This window comes from Cheilinus undulatus, linkage group 5 (assembly GCF_018320785.1).
Source record: "Cheilinus undulatus linkage group 5, ASM1832078v1, whole genome shotgun sequence".
Lineage (NCBI taxonomy): Eukaryota > Metazoa > Chordata > Actinopteri > Labriformes > Labridae > Cheilinus > Cheilinus undulatus.
Window position 1 is genome coordinate 6,566,939 of NC_054869.1, and position 18,088 is coordinate 6,585,026.

Sequence of the window (18,088 nt, forward strand, 5' to 3'; positions counted from 1 at the left end):
GCAAAGTTTGCTGATGATTCAGTCATTGTGAGTTTGTTGCACAATCAAGTTAAACCATGGTCCCATTGTGGAGGAGTTTGTTACCCGGTCCGATGATTCTTTATTGGAGCTTTATTTTTCCAGTACAGAGGAAATGGTCATAGATTTTAGAGCCATGCTCCAAATCATGGGCCTACAATAATTAAAAAAAAAGCCTGTCTGTTCAATGTGTGGAGAGCTATAAATATCTTGGAACAGTTATCAACCCTAAACTGACCTTTGAGAGAAATTGTGAGACGGTCTGCAAAAAGGCTCATCAACATCTGTTTTGTCTTGGGAATCTTGCACTTCTTCACCTCGATTAAACTCTAATGACTGTATTTTATCAAGCTTTCATTGAATCTGTCCTGTCCTTTCCCCTGGTTTCATACTTGGTAACTTGTCTCTCCAAACAAAAATCCTCTTAACAAGTCTTGAAGTGGGCAAGCATCCTATAGGTCAGTGATTCTCAACGTTGGGGTCGGGACCCCCTTGGGGGTCGCGAGACACTGAGAAGGAGTCTCCAGATGCCTTAAAAACTAAGAATATTTATAATATGACACTATGGCCACTTCATACCAATTTTGCCAAATTTTAACCTGTTTCCATAATTCTTCGCACCAATTTTAACAGATTTCACCTCTAAAATCAAGTTTTGTCAAATTTAAACCCTTCCCAACACTTTTTTTTGCCTGTTTTTGCCACTTCTAAACCAATTTTCCTCACTTTCTGCCTATTGTTGCCTCTGTTGACCCTTTATTGCCACTATCAACAACTTTCTATGCTAATTTTTGCCCATTGAACCGCATTTTACTATTTGATATGACCATTTTGCCAGTTCAACCACTCTACCAATTTTTCTACCTTACTTAACCCTTTTTTGCCAATTTATATTAATATTTAATCCCATTTCACCAAATTTCCACCCATTTTTGCCACTTTAAAGGCATTTCAGCCATATGTCAATCCCCTTACACCACTATTTCTGCCCGTTATTGCCATTTTAATCAATTTTTGCCTTTTTTGGGGGGCTATTTTTTGCCACTTTTATCACATTTTTGCCACTTCTTAGCAGTTTCTGCTACCTTTAAAATCCAGTTTCACCACCTTTTCCAGCATTTTTGCCACTATTAACCCATTTTAGCTTTTATTAACCCATTCAATTCTGTTTTTAACAAAAGGTATTTACATTTTTAAGAAGATTAATTACTACTCAATGAATAAAAAATTATATTTGTTTCTTTGATAGGAGTGGTTATTATTCAGGTTAAATAGAATATGTGGATACCACAGCTTAACTTTACAATGGACCATTATTTTGCTGATCTCCATGGCACCCAGTTTGGCTGGGCCCCAGAAGGCTTTCCCATTTATCCTCCTTTGTGGACAGCCTTGTATGCACATGACTTTCCTTGAATGTGCATGGCTGTGTTCAACCACCTTCAGCTACAGTGGGGGTCCCCGGTCTCTGGCACCTTTATTTTGGGGGTCGCGGGCTGAAAAGGTTGAGAACCCCTGCTGTAGGTGAGCAACAACTCAACTGGTCAGATCTTTATTCTTCACAGCTGCAGCTTTAAGTACAATTAGTACAAAATAATCCACTTTAACTTGAATGGAATATGTACTATTTCAATATGTATTATTTTCCAAGAACTTTGAACATTGCCCCCATGAGGCTGGGTAGCAGGGAGGTTAGATAAAGCATGGTCCAACATGAAATTTAAGCAATGATAACCATTTTTGTGAAACCAAAAAGACTTACTGTGCAACTCTCAGAGCAGATTTTCAGACCAAAACCAATGCTGAAACCCACATTTATCCATAGTCACAGGATCCCTGAGTGGGTGCTTCACATTACAGATTGAGGTGGTGAATGTTAACAGGGAGGCGAGGGTTTATGCTTTGTATCCAACAGGCGTGTGTTGATAATGTAAAATGACATCTGTGACAGGGCTAGTTTCTAGATTTTTCAGGGAACCCTGCTGTTTCTATTGGCAGACCTGCTCCTGGTATGACATTCAGTTTATGAATGCAGCAGCAAATAGCCTGGGGCATTTATTTTACAGAGGCAGTCCCACTATAAGCCTGATATTTTAGGTGTATTTTAAAACTTTTGAATGATTAGGAATTCCATAGAATGCAAACAGTAGCATTCTAGGTCCTGTGAGGTGTGGACATGCCCTCCAAAAATCCCCCAGATGTCCTTACTGACATCCGAATACTTTATAAACACATCATACTGTAATATGTATTGAAATATACATCAATAAGTGCTGTCTCTCTCTCTTACTTTCACTCGCTGTGATGCAGAATGACATGCAGTCAATAAAAAACGAGTTTCCTGGCTGAAGTAGTACTATTTGTTATTATTTGGGGTATGTTTTAAATTATCTCTGAGGTCATGAGGCAGGCCTGGTAGTGAGTAAGTGGGGCACCAGAATAAAACCTTGCCTAGGGCAACAATTTGGCAAGAGTTGGCTCTGGCCCGGGAGAGTCTCATTTCCATTTAAAAAGCCGTAATGCTACTCTGATTGGCACTAAGTAGCAAAAAACATCTCTTAAATCCAATATACAATATTTAGATAAAAAAAAAAATCAATACATGATGTTAGAAAAAATGTGTCACTGGCCTTCTACTGTAAACACAGACTGCACTGTATTGTTAGATTTTGCTAAATCAGGTCTAAGCTGTGAGCACAGTTGGCTCTAAAGTAATGGATTTGGAGAAGAATAAACTATCAAACATTGCCAAACTCAACTTTAAACAGATAAATCATAAAGATGCAAGCATAATAAGGATTTATGTGCCCTTTCTTTCTAACATAATGTTCTGCTGTCCTTGAGCCTTTTATAAGCTACAAATTCGAATTCATAAGGGAGCTGCTGTGACCTCTTTGTCATGCTGTGGACACCTGTTTATTGTTGCCTGCAGCTATATTTTAAGCTTGTGTGTTTAAAAAGCATCCTTGTTTTCTTCCTCTGCAGGCGTTCTTTACAGAAACCTACATCCAAGAGCACCCAGAGGACCGTGAGCGCATCGAGGTCCTTAAACACCTCATCGCCCTGCAGGTACATCCTTCCACCACCATTGTCATTATCACTGGCCTTAAAGGAGAAAACATTTTGTAACACTTAAGTGTCCCTCTTCCCCTCTAGATCCCTCTCTTGGCAGATGGGATTCGCATCCACGGGGAGAAGACGACAGAGCAGCTGAAGCCCTTACACAACCGTCTGGTGACTTGTTTCGCAGACCTTCGGGAGAAAGTGGAGAAGCATTATGGCGTCATAACCTTGGTGTGTTGCCAGACTCAAACTCGATTTAATGTAAGAGGGTGCCAACTCAAGCTATTGGCCCCCTTGCCTTCCTATCAAACACTTCTCATTCAAAGCAGTGTACATTATATCAGCACAGGACCATAAATCTTCCTTTACTCAGTGCATCGCAGCCCAGAGTTTTTGCTTGTCATTGTGTGTCTCTCCTGCCAAGATTCCCTGATGATGCTTAATCCCATTTGTGTGTCCCAGCCTTGCTCTCTCACCGAGAGGAAGAAGGGCCGCGTGGGCTCCGTGGTGATGCCCTACATCCTGTCCTCCACCCTGCGTCGCATGTCCACCGTCTCAACCCTCTCCAACGCCTCCTCGGGCCTCTCCAGTGGCTCGGCGTCCTCAGATGGACCCTCCTGCATTTCCTCCCACGAGTCAGTCCCTGCATCCTCTCCCTTGCTCTTTCTCTATCTTTTTTCCCTCGCTGATTGTGTCTGACATTGTGTGACTGTCATTCAAACACTGATTTTATCTATGTACAAACAAGAGAGCATTGGGCCTCATTCAGCAATACTTTACTATGATTTTTCTTTAGAAGATCCCACAAGCAGTCTTAGGCTGATTCATGAAACTGTTTTTAGATTGCAGCGCTGCTTGCACCTGTGTTTATGTTTGATGAATTCTGTGTCCTTGTAAGATTGAAGCTTCTGCATGTTTTGTCCCAGTTGGCTAGACCCCTTTAAGGACATGAGACTGCAGGGCTGTGTGCAAACAGAGAGTCAAACAGGACTGATAAAAGAAGCACAGAGATGTCAGGAATGAGTGAATTTAAATGTGAAAATGATGCATGAAAAAAAAAAATCCAGTTAATCTCCAATGGAAGAAGAGCTGCTGGAGGTGAAACACTGAAGCACTGAATTCTTTTGTTATATTTAGGTGCATCAACAGTGACTACACTCACTCTGATCACTTCATCAGGCAGTGTTACCCACATATAGATGATGCTTGGGTAGGCCAAGTACATTTGCCAACCATTTTTCCTCTTCTTTTTAAACCTCAGAGACTGGCGTTGTCATGTTGACAAAAAGACACAAAATGTTATTCAAAGTGAAATTATTAATTAGAAATTAAACCCAATTTATCAAGTCCGATATTAGACATCCTTTTTATCCATTTATGAACCTTTTTATCCCAATAGTTCCTGCAGCTAGCAGGTTGGCCTGCCACCATGATGTCTGTTTGTATCCCACATTGCATTGTGACAACCAGTGGCAGGCTGTTCTGTTGTCACACCATGCTTTGCTGAACAGCCTGAATGACTCATAATAGAGAGAAAGAGACAAAGAGAGGCCGTGATGTGCCCCTCAGAGTCACTGCAGACGGGAACTGTTTTAATGATGACTCAAATTCCCAAAAGCAAAAGGACTTTTTTGGTAAAAAATGTGAATATTTCGAAGACTTACTGTCGCAGAATTATTTCTTGTAATTCTTTGGTCCCAAAGAGATGGGAGACCAAGAAATAAAGCCTTAAGTCATTAATTTTTATTGTGTTTAATACATACAAATCTTTGAGTTTAAATTTCTGATTAGCTTTATCTTTTGCCCTTATAGTCCCATAACGCTTTTAAAATTCAAGTGTCATTACTGCAGCACACATATTCTTACAGCCAGGTTGTCCTTTTTAAGGTAAAAAATCCAGGCGAGACACAATGGTCACGAAAATAGCTGAGGGCTCAGAGGGTTAAAAATTAAAAACATGAGAAAAACATCCATGCACAAGAGAGATGGCCTCTAATACATAACCCCACTAATTTACGAGTGACATTTCATGTTAAAAGTTAACTCCTTGCACCATCATTAATATATTTTACTGTTGCAGATATCCTATACCCCTGCAGTTGATGATGAAGTTTATAGTAGTGTAAACTTTGTCAACTAAACCATAACTTAAAATTTTAGTCTACTACCTTTTATCCCATGAGAAAGACAAGACTAAAGCCGGCCAGACAAGACAATTTTAAAATCTAAAACAGAGACCACAGACATGAGGACAATTTCTAACTATTTTTCATCTTTAATCCTCTGAATGCACACACTAGATGACTCAGATGATATCAAACATGTTTGATATTTATGATTCGGGGTCTTGGAGGCTATGACATGATTTGGAGCAGTAAAACAATCGAGTTGACACCACACACATGAGGATTATTCAGACAAATTATCGCTTGCGACGAGACTCCACCTGGGATACGCCCTCACGATTGACAGGGGAGGCAAATCTTGCCTGGAATTGGGCTTAAAATCCTGTAGTGTGTGGCTGGCCTAAGACTTGCTAAAGATAGGTCTTGGTGATAAAAATGTTAGTGTTGGACTGCTAGACTTTCAAAAGCCATTATATTTCTCCATTGTGCATTTAAGTTGAAGTCAGTATTTTCATCAGTGTATTTTAAATCAGTTTTATGATCATATCGATTTAACAATTTGGTATACTAAATACTTTCAAAGAGAATAAACATTCTGTCTAAGGCTGGCATCACACAGTAAAGATTATTGGTTTGAGACCAAATTTGCCTCCCCCAGTAATCATTTGGGCGTATTCCGAGGGGAGGCTCATCTCAAACTATTATTTGTCTGAATCATCCTCAAGTGTGTGGTGTCAAAATGATTATTTTACTGCTTGAAATCACACCGCAGCCTCCAAGACCTCAAATCTTAAATATCAAACATGTTTGATTTTTGAGCTTCTAGGTCGTAGTGCCTCCGACAACCAATGAGAGTGAGCAGACTGGGTAGCGTCACCAGCTCTATGTTAGAAACTTTCACCGCTTACAAACATGGTAAAAAATTTCCCTTCATTCCAGCCAGGATTCTTTTCCTTATTTTATGATTTTCGCTGCAACTGTACCATGTTTATTATTATTCTGAAGTCACTTTTGATCATGCGAGATTCTGTGAAATCTTGTTTGTAGAGGATCTTCACTGTGGGATGGCTGACAGATTGGCAGTTGTGTGGTGTCCAGTGTTCTGACGGTCTGGTTGAGGCACTTAGTGTGTTGGTTCCCAACCTGGGGAACACCCCCCCCACCACCACCACCAAAGATCTTAGGGGGTTGTGAGGCTTTGTTTGTTAATTTTGGTTGATTTCTTAAGATCTTGACTTAAGTATCCTGTTATCTTGGGTGGAAATATCTTTGAGAAAGTTGGTTTTCCCTGTAATAATGTATTAATTTTTTGAGGACTTAAAAATTCACCAACATTTACACTATAAAAGCAAAACATTTTCATTATAAAAGCAAAAAGTGTTTGAATGAATGCCACCCTAAAGTTTTCTCTTTGTTCAGTCATATGTTTTTGTTTTTTTTTTCATCTAAAGTCCATACTGCAACATTTTATATTATATCAGTTAGGAAAAAAATAAATTTGGGTTGCAGCTCACATTATGGAAGTGGTGGTGGGTCCTATGGGTGGACCAGTTGAGAACCACTGATCTAGTGTGTGTGTTCAGAGGATTATGAGATGGAGAATCATCTGAAGTTGTTCTTATATCTGTGGGTTTCCACATTTTAAAAATTGTTAAAGATTTGAGAAGTGCATGGCCAGCTGTTTAGTACAGACTAATTAGCCAGTCACATGGCAGAAACCAGTACATTTAGGCATGTAGAGATGGTCCAGACAATGTGTTCAAGTTTAAACTGAGCTCCAGAATGGGAAACACAGATGATTTCAGTGACTCTGAAAGTGCCGTGATTGTTGATGGTTTGAAAAGCTTTCATGTTGTTTGCCCAATCCTGACCTTACTGTTTGATTGATGCAGCAGAAATTGAGACTCATCAGACCAGGCAATGTCTGTCCAATTTGTGTTAATTGAAGCCTCAGTTTCTTGTTCTTTACTGACAGTGGCACCCAGTGTTGTCTTCTGTTGCTGTGGCCCATCTGCCTCAAGGTTCAGTGTGCTGTGGGTTCAGAGATGCTCTTCTACATTCCTTGGTTGTAACAGTGGTTATTTGAGTTATTGTTACCTTTATATCAGCTCGAATCAGTCTGCCCATTCTCCTCTGACCTCTGACTTCAACACGGCATTTTAGCCCAGAGAGCTGCAGCTCACTGGATATGTTCTCTCTTTTTCAGACTATTCTCTGTAAACCCTGGAGATGGCTGAGTAAAATCCAAGCCGAGCAGCTGTTTGTGTAATTCTCAGACCAGCTTGTCTGGTATTACAACCCAATTCCAAAAACGTTGGGGCACTGTGTAAATTGTAAACAAAAACAGAATGCAGTGTACTGCAAATCTCATAACCCATTTTTATTCACAATAGAACATAAACATCTGATAAACATATCAGATGTTGAAACTGAGACATTTCACTTTCATGAGAAATATTAGCTCATTTTGAATTTGATGGCAGCAGTATGTCTCAAAAAAGTAGGGACGGGGCAACAGAAGACTTAAAAAGCAAGTGGCACTAATGAGAAACAGCTGGAGGAGCATTTGGCAGACGTCTCTCAGAGGTAAAGATGGGCAAAAGTTCACCAATATGTGAAAATCTGCATCTTAAAGTTGTGGAAAATTTTTAGAAAAATGTTCATCAACGTAAAATGGCAAGGGTTAGAAGGTTACTTTTAATAACATGCCATCTGCAGTCCATAACATTTTCAACAGTTTCAGAGTATCTGGAGAAATCTCAGTGTGCAAGGGACCAGGCTGAAGGATAATATTGGATGCTTTTGATCTTGGAGTCCTCAGGCAGCATTGCATTGAACAGCCATGACTCTGTACTGGAAATCCCTGCATGGGCTCAGATAGATAGATGTTTTAATAATCCCAAGAGAAATTGAAGAGGTCGTCCTCAGGAACACTTCCAGAAATTATTGCCTGTCAACACAGTTTGCAGTGCTGTGCCAAACAAGAATGGGACAATATTCCTCTCCCAAAGTTCTAGCGACTGGTTGCCTCATATCCTAGACATTAAAATCGTTGTTAAAAGAAGACGGGATGCTACACGATGGTAAATATGGCCCTGTCCACACACTGATGTTGAAGGATGCTCTGTAGAGTGGCCATCAGTATTAACTAATCCTGTTCCAACCAAATTGGTCGGGCTCGTCATTGTTTTTTACATTTTTTTATTTTTATGCATTCCGAGCCTTTTTGGGTTCCTGATCATCCTCAAAAACAACACCAACAAAAAAAAAGCACACATATGTAGGGTCTGAAAAATGAGAGGTTGATATAGGTTTCAGAGATGGCCCTCAGGAATTGCCTCAGTAGTGCAACCTTTTGTGCTTCAATGGAACAGACTTTGACCTAGAGTTATGAAAGATGGTGTGCAGATTCGGCTCAGGGAGCGCTACAAAAAAGTGTCATGGAACAAATCTCTAACTCCAACAGGAAGTCTGGCATTTTTAATAAATTACCCAAAAATGGCGTGTTTTTGGCCTGTTCCAGGGGTCATACTTGATCGTCCTAGTTTTCTTTTACCTTTTAACATGCAGTTTTTATTTTGTCACATTAAGTATGTTTTGTTTGTCATGACAAATGCATATTGATTCCAGATATTGTTTGTTGGTCACACTGGCCCTGAAAAACCAATATCAGTCAACTCTTACTTGAAAGAGCCGAGTCTACCAATGAACCACAGTCAACCCACAAACATCCAGGCTCGTTCAAAGCCGCCTCTCTCCCCCCGTGATCCTTAGTTTGAACTTCATCTCATCGTCTTGACCACAGCTAAAAAGCACTGGTTGCGGCCATGTGACAGGCTGATTAGATATTGGTGTTAATGAGCAGTTGGACAACTCTATCTACTGACATGATGAAGAGTTTATCATCAGAAATGAAAAATGTACAGTATGGTGAAATATTACTGCTTCAGAGAAAGCTGTCATCATTAACGGACCACCGTCAGCAGGAGTCAAATCACATAGTTTGATCTTAAATTTGAGGGAGAAAACAGCTCAAAGCAGATGAGAGAGGATGACTGCGTCCTAGGATTAAATATGAAAGCAATTAGATGGTACATTTATTCTGAAAGCAGCTGCTGTGAAATGATTAACTGTGGATTTGTCATTTTAGATTGTTATTTTTTTTTTATTAAGTGTTCTTATTTCCACACTTATTTGAAAATTGTTTCTTTTGTTATGTAATTGTTTGGGTTTCCTCGGTCTTTATTCATAATTTAACATGAAGCAGACTAAGCATTGCATAATATATTAGATAAAAGAAGAACTATGAATCATACATCTTCATATGCCTGCTATATCAGCACTTAAATATGTTTAAAAGTTATCTTAAGCTTTAGTTTTATCCTCAGAGCTAATGGCAATGCTCCAGATATCATAATTATATTTAACTTTAGAACTGTAGGCTGGCTAGGATTTAATGGGGAGGGAGTTAAACTGAAAGATTCTTAATGTCCGTACAACAGTGGAAATTTCTGCATCACCAATTGTGGTGTGAAATTCTACTCCTTTTTTGTATTTGCAGGTGTAAATAACTGTTTTTTCTTGCTGTTTATGTGGTTTTTGTTCTTTTTAGACAGTTTAAGTTGTCAGTTACATGTTTGAAATTGATCAGTAAATCAATTAATCAGTCAAAACTCTGCGGTTAATTTTAACATGTTTCTTCCTTAACCTGACATGCCAGATGGATGTGTTTCACACATCCATCTGGTAAACCTTCCATAGCCTGTGTTTGGGAAAGGGCAGAGCCTTTGAAAAAATCTTGGATGGTGATTGGATGAACGTTCTTTCTGTTTCATCTTTACGGGCCAATCAGAGCAACAAAACCGTGACGTCATAGCCGCTACCGAGGAATAAACTCCATAGGGAACTGCATAACGTGAACCATGTCGACTGTAGACATGTCAATACACTTCTTTTGGCATTTTTGAGCAGAAAAAACTCACTGCTGTTTTTTGTTCTTCTTTAAATGAAGAAATGTCGTCGAGTTCTGATTAAAATTGCACTTTAGCAGCATCCACGCTAATGTCTACCACCATAATTGCACTGGCCTCTTGTTGCTGCTTGCTTACGTCACAACTATGCCGTGCCTGGAAGTACTGCCCCTGGACGCTGATTGGTCCTGTCACTTTTTAACCGGGCTAAAACGGTTCAGACGGGAGCTTTGCAAGATGGATTCGCCAGTGAGAAACACAGAAACGGGTGAATCCATCTGCTTTGCAAGGTTATTTCTTCCTAGGAATGGTTGTTGAATGAGGCCCTCTGTTTATGTTTGCTATCTCAAATCTTCCTGCTTTTTTCTCCATCCCGGATTATTCATGATCAGTTTCTTGTTGTCCCATCCCAGTGATCGCAGGACCTCCATCTTGTCCCGCTCAGAGGAAGACAACAGGATTGGTCGAAAGAACAGGAAAGAGTGGAGTGTGAGCAAATCCCAGGTCCTTCTGGAGAGGCAGTCAGATGTGGACGAGGTATTAAAGGTGTTTTATAATTTACAGGGCTGTGAAAAGGTATTTGACCCTTTCCTGATTTCTTTTTTTTCAATATTGTCACACATTAATGTTTCTGATCATCAAACAAATGTTTATATTAGACAGAGATAACTTGAGTAAATACAAGATGCTCTGTTTTAAGTGGGGATTTCATTTATTAAGGGAAAAAAATCCAAACCTATCTGGCCCGATGTGAAAAAGTAATTTCTCCCTAGACCTAATAACTAGTTGCTCTACCCTTGACGGCAACAACTGCAAGAAAGTATTTGTGATAACTGGCAATGAGTCTTTCACATCACTGTGGAGAAATTTTGGCCCTTTCTTCTTGCAGAATTGTTCTAATTCAGCCATACTGGAGGGTTTTCCAACATGAATGGTCTGTTTAAGGTCATGCCACAGCATCTCAAAGTCCTGACTTTGACTTGGCCACTTCAAAACCTTTATTTTGTTTAATTTTGCCATTCAGGGGTGAACTTGCTGGTATGTTTTGGATAGAGAGCAGAATTCATGGTTCCATTAATTATAACAAATCATCCAGGTCCTGAAGCAGCAAAGCAACCCCAGACCATCACACTGCCAGCACCATGTTTGACTGTTGGCATGATGTTCTTTAGATGAAATACTGAGTTAGTTTTACTCCAGATGTAACGGGTCTTCCAAAAAGTTCTACTTCTGTCTAGTCAGCCCACAGAATATTTTCCCAAAGGTCTTGGGCATCATCAAGTTTTTAGTCAAATATGAGACGAGCCATTGTGTTCTTTTTGGTCAGCAGTGGTTTTGGCCTTGAAACTCTCCCATGGATGCATTTTTTCTCAGTCTCCTTCTAATTGTTGAATCATGAACTCTGACCTTAACTGAGTCAAGTGGGGCCTGCAGGTCTTTAGGTGTTGTTCTGGATTCCTCTGGGACATCCTGGATGAGTCGTCAACGCACTCTTGGAGTCATTTTGGTAGGCTGGCCACTCCTGGGAAGTATTACCACCAATCTAAGTTTTCTCCATTTGTGGGTAATGGCTCTCTGGAGTTCCAAAGCCTTGGAAATGGCTTTGGAACCCTTTCCAGACTGATTGATTTCAATCACTTTGTTTCTCATCTGTTCTTGACTTTCTTAGATGACGCCACGATGTGTTGCTTTTTGAAATCTTCCAGCCTCTTTGTCCAACAGGTTCTATTTAAGGGATTTCTGTATTCAGCAGGTCTGGCAGTAATCAGGCCTGGGTGTGGCTGGTGAAACTGAACTCAGCTTTCCCAAAAATGTGGTTGATTACAGTTAATTCATGATTTATCAAGGGGGTGCCATTACTTTTTCCACATAGGTCCAAGTAGGTTTGGATAACTTTTTCCCTTGATAAATGTAATTATTATGTCAAAACTGCTTTTTGATTTTACTCAGGATATCTTTGTTTAATTTTAGAATTGTTTGATGATTTGAAACATATAAGTGCAACAAAAATACCAAACGATAAGAAATCATGAAGGGGGCATCAACTTTTTTCACAGCTCTTTTTCACCTGCTATCTTCATTTCTGTGTATGGGATTCTTTGACTCGGGCGATTTTATGAGCTGTTATCGTCCTTATATTAAGTTTCTGTTATTCAGCTGTGGATTTGGAGTTGCTTCAGCATTCTGGTCTGTTTTACAAGAAGGCTTTTGTTTCTGTGTCCTGATTTTCATCCCAGACTCCTCCGGAGAAGCAGCAGAGGCCCAAGAGTTTACAACTAGGAGACCGGCGGCTCACCCTCTCCTTGTTCCAGGGTGTTACATCCCAGTTGAGCCTGTCTAACCCTCTCGGCCCACTACCTGCTTCTCCACACACGCCTCGCACACCACGCAGCTCCAGTATGTAGCAAAGAAAATCACTGCTTATTTGGAAATGCCATCAACGTTTTCTCTAGAATCCTCCTTTCTTAAAGACAAGGTTGAATATCATGCCTGCTAACTCTGAAAAACGCGCATTCAGTTGATTCACTTAATCAGGTCACACACACACACACACACACACACACACACACACACACAGGCTGAATCATAGAGGCTTGCGGTCTGGAAATGTCTGATTTTCTCTCCCCTGTGGTAGGTTATTCATCACTTCTCAGTGACAATGATGTCAATACCATTGACACCCCAGGGACCCCCCCACCCATGCCTCCGAAGAAGCACCCTCATGAGACTGACAACCCTGGGTTCTCTTCAGAGGTAATGTCTGCTGGAAGGAAATAAGCAGGCATTCACTGATGCATATTTAATGGCATGTAAACGTTAAAATATTCTGTTTTCATTTCTTTTGAGGCCCTGAACTTTTTTCTTCCCTTTCCCCACAGTTCACGCCTCCCTTACCGATGAAAACCGAGAGTAAGCCTCCTCCCCCACCTCCAAAAGTGCGAAAGTCGATGTTCCCCTCGTACGAGCACTCCCCTCACTAAGGCTGCACCCACGCACACAGGCCTTCAGGTTTCACTAATTCTTCAATTTGGCTGAGCAAAGTTTCATTTGTGCCACTCTGGGTACAGATGCAGGACCATCTACGTGGGATGTTTGCACGATGTTTCTCTGGAAAAGAAAAATCTCTCACAAGTCGCTAATAATTCCAAACAGTGCTTTCTTCTCAGTAAAGTAGTTTTTCACTGCAGCTGCGAGAAAGAGTATATGATGTTGTTGTAAGAGGGTACTTAAGAGCAAAAATGATGTATGACTCTTTGTGCACAAGGTCACTGCAGCCATGATTCAGTGCGCCTTTATCAGAGGTAATGAAACAGTGATTAGACGCTTTATTCTTTGAAGAAAATCATGTTTTTGTACAGACTTTATCACTTGCAGGGAAAAAAGAATGACCAATGCTGCAATGTTATTTTTAGCTTTTATTTGATGGAGTGACACTGGATGACTTGTTTCCCTTTTAGCTGTTTACCTTCATTCCAAGCCGACATTTCCATACAGGGAAAAAGCTGCATAAGATAAATGACAAACTTGATTAAGAGCAGGGAATACAGTGTATAGAATGTATTTGTTTTCTATTGTGTTGTACAATGATCAAATCATTTTTTACTAAACAAAAAGGTTTTAGAGACACTGGATGGCATTAATGAATGTGTAGCACATGATGCTTTTATGTTTAAGATGAGCTCAATACTGTAAATGATGCTTCCAAACTGATTTTAGTGATCAGCTGTAGCATGCTTTGTTTAAAGGAACAATCACTCTTTTTTAAAAATGCGCTGAGAGTTACTTGAGAAGGTGAAAACAGCTCTCATGTCTGCTGGACTGAACAAACATTTACCCTGGCTGTGTCAAAAGTTAACAGCCTCTTCCTCGCAGCACCGGCGCTGGCTAATTAACATTTTTTCTTAGTAATTAAAATGGTCAAATGTGTGTGTAATAATTACAGTTTTTGGTTTTACAGGGGGTATTTGTGCAGTTGTCAGGCAACCAGCAAAGATAACAATTAATGCTCCTGGCCACAAAGGAGTCTCAGCTACCACACGGAACCAACAGTTATTTTTAAAGGTGAATTTCTCTAAACAAATGTGATGTAATGTGTTAATTAGTGGACTTTAGTCATGCCGGAAGTTAGATTTTGTTGTGATTACATGGCTAGCTGCTTCCCCCTTTTCCAGTCTTCAGCTTCATTATCATCCAACCTTGAGAGTTAAAACAAACTATTATTAAATAGCAAAAAAAATTCTTGAAAATTCACACCCCATGTTAACATGCCCCTTTTTAACAGCAGAAATAAACTTGTTTACAGCCTAGTACAAAATATGGTTTTGGTCTCAATAGCTCATGTCATCAGTGGTGCACTCTGTGGGGGGCTGGATTTTTGTGTTACTCATTCTTTTTGATTATTTTAAGGCTTAGAGTAGGGCTGTGCAATTAGACCCCAATGTCAACATAATTGCAATATGCGCCCTTGCAATAAACATCACTAACGTCTGGATTTATACTTGTAAAAAAGAAAAATAATCTATGTAAACAAGCAATGGTTTCTCATTTAGCATGAGAATATTTTAGCTAATGGATGATGGTATAATGGCCATGCTTTCAGACAACTGTGTGCAGTCAGATGAAGCTCAGGCTACCCATCAAAAACCCTCTAATGAATTGGTGCAAATAAAAAACTAAACCTTTTAGAGGGGTTCAGAGAGATCATGGCTCAGTTTGTACCTTCATTTTTGGGCTGCTTCTATTTCATTTAAAAGGGAAAAAAGAAAAAAAGGCCTTGGATGAATAACATAAGACTGCTCTGATTTATTTGAGAGGACACAAGTGCAAGTTACATTTTAGTGCTGTTTAGAACTACCTCTAAGTACAACCCGTAGTTATTAAACAAACAGAACAAAGAAAGCAAAGAGAAAAATAAAGCAAAGCATTGCTTGATGTTCATCTTTCTGTGGGGTTTAAATTTTGGTGTTTGAATTTACAGATGTCAGACTTGTATTAGAATGCAGCACGTAAAACACCCCATTTCCTGTTATCGCTTTTTCAAAATTAAGGCATGCCAACAACATAAGAACAGGGTAGTTTTATTGTTTTTAAAAAATTGACTGGATTTTCCAAAAACGTTTAAATATTTTGCATAAAATGTTGGGGTAGTTTGCCTTGAAATGTCCCTGAAATTTTTGGGGGATGTTTGCATATTTTGGAGAGTCTGATTTTAAGTGTTTGGGGGTGTGGGGGTGGGTGTTAAGGTACTTTCATTGGAATTTCAGAAGTTTATTTGCAGCTTTTTGGGGGGAATTAAATTAAAAATTTTGGGGGAGTTCCCTTTGCATTTTATGGAAATTTGCTTTTAAATTTTTTTTTTATTTTTGGAGGAATTTGTTTGGAAATTTGGTGTAGCTTTCTTGAAGATTTCAGAAATTTTCACTGGAACTTTTGGGCAGAATTTTATCTAAATCTCAAGCGTTACTCAGAAAGTTTCACTGAAATGGTTTGGGATTCTTCTAGTTAATTTTGAATTCTTTTTATGACATTTTAAAAAATGTTTAGAAAATCTTACTAGAATTTTTAATGTTATGTCTTGGAATTTTAGGAAATTGGGGGAAAAGTTTTGAAAATCTTTAGTAATGTTAATGGAAGTGTTCCTAAACCATCTGAACTTTGAGTGGATGTTTAGTTCATACTTGGCTTTTATAAGTTCTTGTGGTACATCATCAGAAAATAGCATTCTTTGTGGAAACTACTTCCTGTTTAGTGGCGTGGCTTGGATTTTATATTTATCAGGTCATACTTTTCCCAAATAAGTGGTAGAAACTAAAAATGTTTTCCAAACAAAAGCTCATGTCTCAAGAAGTCAAGGTAAATCTGAGTAGTAGCTAATATATGCTCTTCATTTTTACCTTCTTTCATTACGGCATTATCGAACAGTTATCAGGTGTTTTTGTATAATTAAGGGCATTGTCTGAGGGTATAGGCCTGCCTAGCTCTGCCTCTGCCTCTTTCTAGGTTGGCTGAGTGACAAGGTTTCCAACATGGAGACCACCGTTGTTAGCCTTCTTTAGAAACTAACGGGTGTAATCATTGAGACTGGGTCCATGTTTGAAACATGAGAGCTGTTTATCTTCGCCTTCAGAGTACACAAACTTTCCAAAGTTTGAAACTGTTCCTTTAAAGAAGCCTTAACACTGCATGGTACAAGCATAAAGATCCTTTTTGAAGTTCACTTTAGCTTTATAATTCAGGTGTTGGTACATTTCTGAGTTAACTAATGGAATTTAAATTATTCTTATTCAGTGAATTTTTCCATTGTTTTGCACACCAGCTGTGTACAGAGACAGTTTACTTACTAATTACACAAACTACTTTAATGTTTTTAGGACAGCGATACCGTATAAGTGCCTTCAGAGTGCTAAATCAGTACGTTTGAAAATGATCAAAATGAGATGCTTATTAAGGTGTCTGTTTTAGATTTATTTTTAGATTTTAATCGTTTTAAAGGGACTCTTTTTTCTGTACAGTAGACATATCCTAACAAGCAACAAAGAGATTTTCTACAAACATTGCCTCAAGAGAGATATATATGCATAATGATCCTTTTTTATGAACAAGCTGTTGTTGACTGAACAAAAATAAAAACTTTATGAAAGGAGCTGGCTCTCAGTCTGGGATGACATTGATTACTTCAGAAAGGCATCTTCATCTCTAAACTATGATCCTGTCAGCCCAGTGAATACAGATCACTCTCTGTGCCCTCGCTGGAGAGCTTGCTGACATTTGGATGCTCCTGATAGCCAGAAAAATTACCCATTCAAGCTCCAAACATCCAACAAAGTGACATCAAGCTGGTGATTTATGCATTTCTAACACAATTAAAGAAAGTGTGGGAAAAAGATTTCTCTCAAGCTCTCCAGCTAAAGATGCTTTATCTCAAGATGAGGTGGGGTGGGGGGTCTGCAGGGAGGAGTTTATAGGCGCTGTGTGATGGGGGGGGGGGGCTGGTTCTACTAATCTGGATTGTTAATGGCCTGTTCCTTCCTGTCAGATAGTGAAACCCAGGATATCACTCTCCCTGCAAAGTCTCAGGAGCAATCACTATTTGAAGCTATGCTCAGCCATGCAGGGAGAACAACCATGCAGCAGCCGGGTTTGGCATCTCCATGGAGGCGCTCTCTCCATACTGTAGACGTGTTTACAGCCTCGTGATGTATGAATGTATAGGACATCAATCACAATGGTCTCGTTGCTTCTCAGCCTGCATGGTCTCTGCTGACAATAGGCCCAGGACACATCTGTGTCTAAATCTGACTTTTTCACAGTCTGAGGCTGTAAACATGCGCTATGCAGTTTCTATTACCTTGAGACAACATGCTATAAGAGCTGCTGGGAGGATTTCCTGACACAAATACACACAGATGGCTGCTTACATATTACTTTATACTTCATCATATTTAAGTACCCTAAGCCAAGCCCTTAAGTGCAATTTTGGGGTAATTTTCTGTCATTTATTGTCACTGTAGAAGACTGCAATTCAAGGGCAAATAAAGCATTTACTTTATAATATTTATCAGCTGTGGCTTTTGCAACAGTCATACCTGTCACCTTTAGAGTCCACTTCAACTATACTGCCTGGCAGTTACATAGCTGAGGTTTAGTTTCTAGACAGTGATAGTAGATGTGGGTCAAGGAGGCTGGCTTCCGTGTCAGCGTTCCTAGAATTCTGAAAAGCTAAAGGAGACCATAGGGTGCAAGGATCCCAACATTTGACCTCCACAATCTGATCCTTGAGTTAGAATGGATATTTGTGCAGTTAGGAGAAAAGCACTCAGATTTCTTGACATGTCTTTGCAACCGTTTTGCCACTTTGACCCAGTTTCGCCACTTTTCACCACTTAGATTGTGGCTCTTGCAAAGGTATTT

At 39.6% G+C, this 18,088-nt stretch overlaps 1 protein-coding gene across 1 annotated transcript in view; it reads left to right on the forward strand.

Moving 5' to 3' along the window:
* Positions 1-16,814, forward strand: part of dock5 (dedicator of cytokinesis 5) — a 118,320-nt gene extending 101,506 nt beyond the window's left edge. Inside the window, exons 45-51 of the mRNA XM_041787258.1 lie at positions 3,004-3,087; positions 3,175-3,312; positions 3,544-3,716; positions 10,591-10,714; positions 12,415-12,574; positions 12,813-12,931; positions 13,057-16,814. Coding sequence (XP_041643192.1) covers positions 3,004-3,087; positions 3,175-3,312; positions 3,544-3,716; positions 10,591-10,714; positions 12,415-12,574; positions 12,813-12,931; positions 13,057-13,158 — 900 coding nt within the window. The 3' untranslated portion in view covers positions 13,159-16,814. The remainder of the gene's footprint in view (positions 1-3,003; positions 3,088-3,174; positions 3,313-3,543; positions 3,717-10,590; positions 10,715-12,414; positions 12,575-12,812; positions 12,932-13,056) is intronic.
* The last annotated feature ends 1,274 nt before the right edge of the window (positions 16,815-18,088 follow it).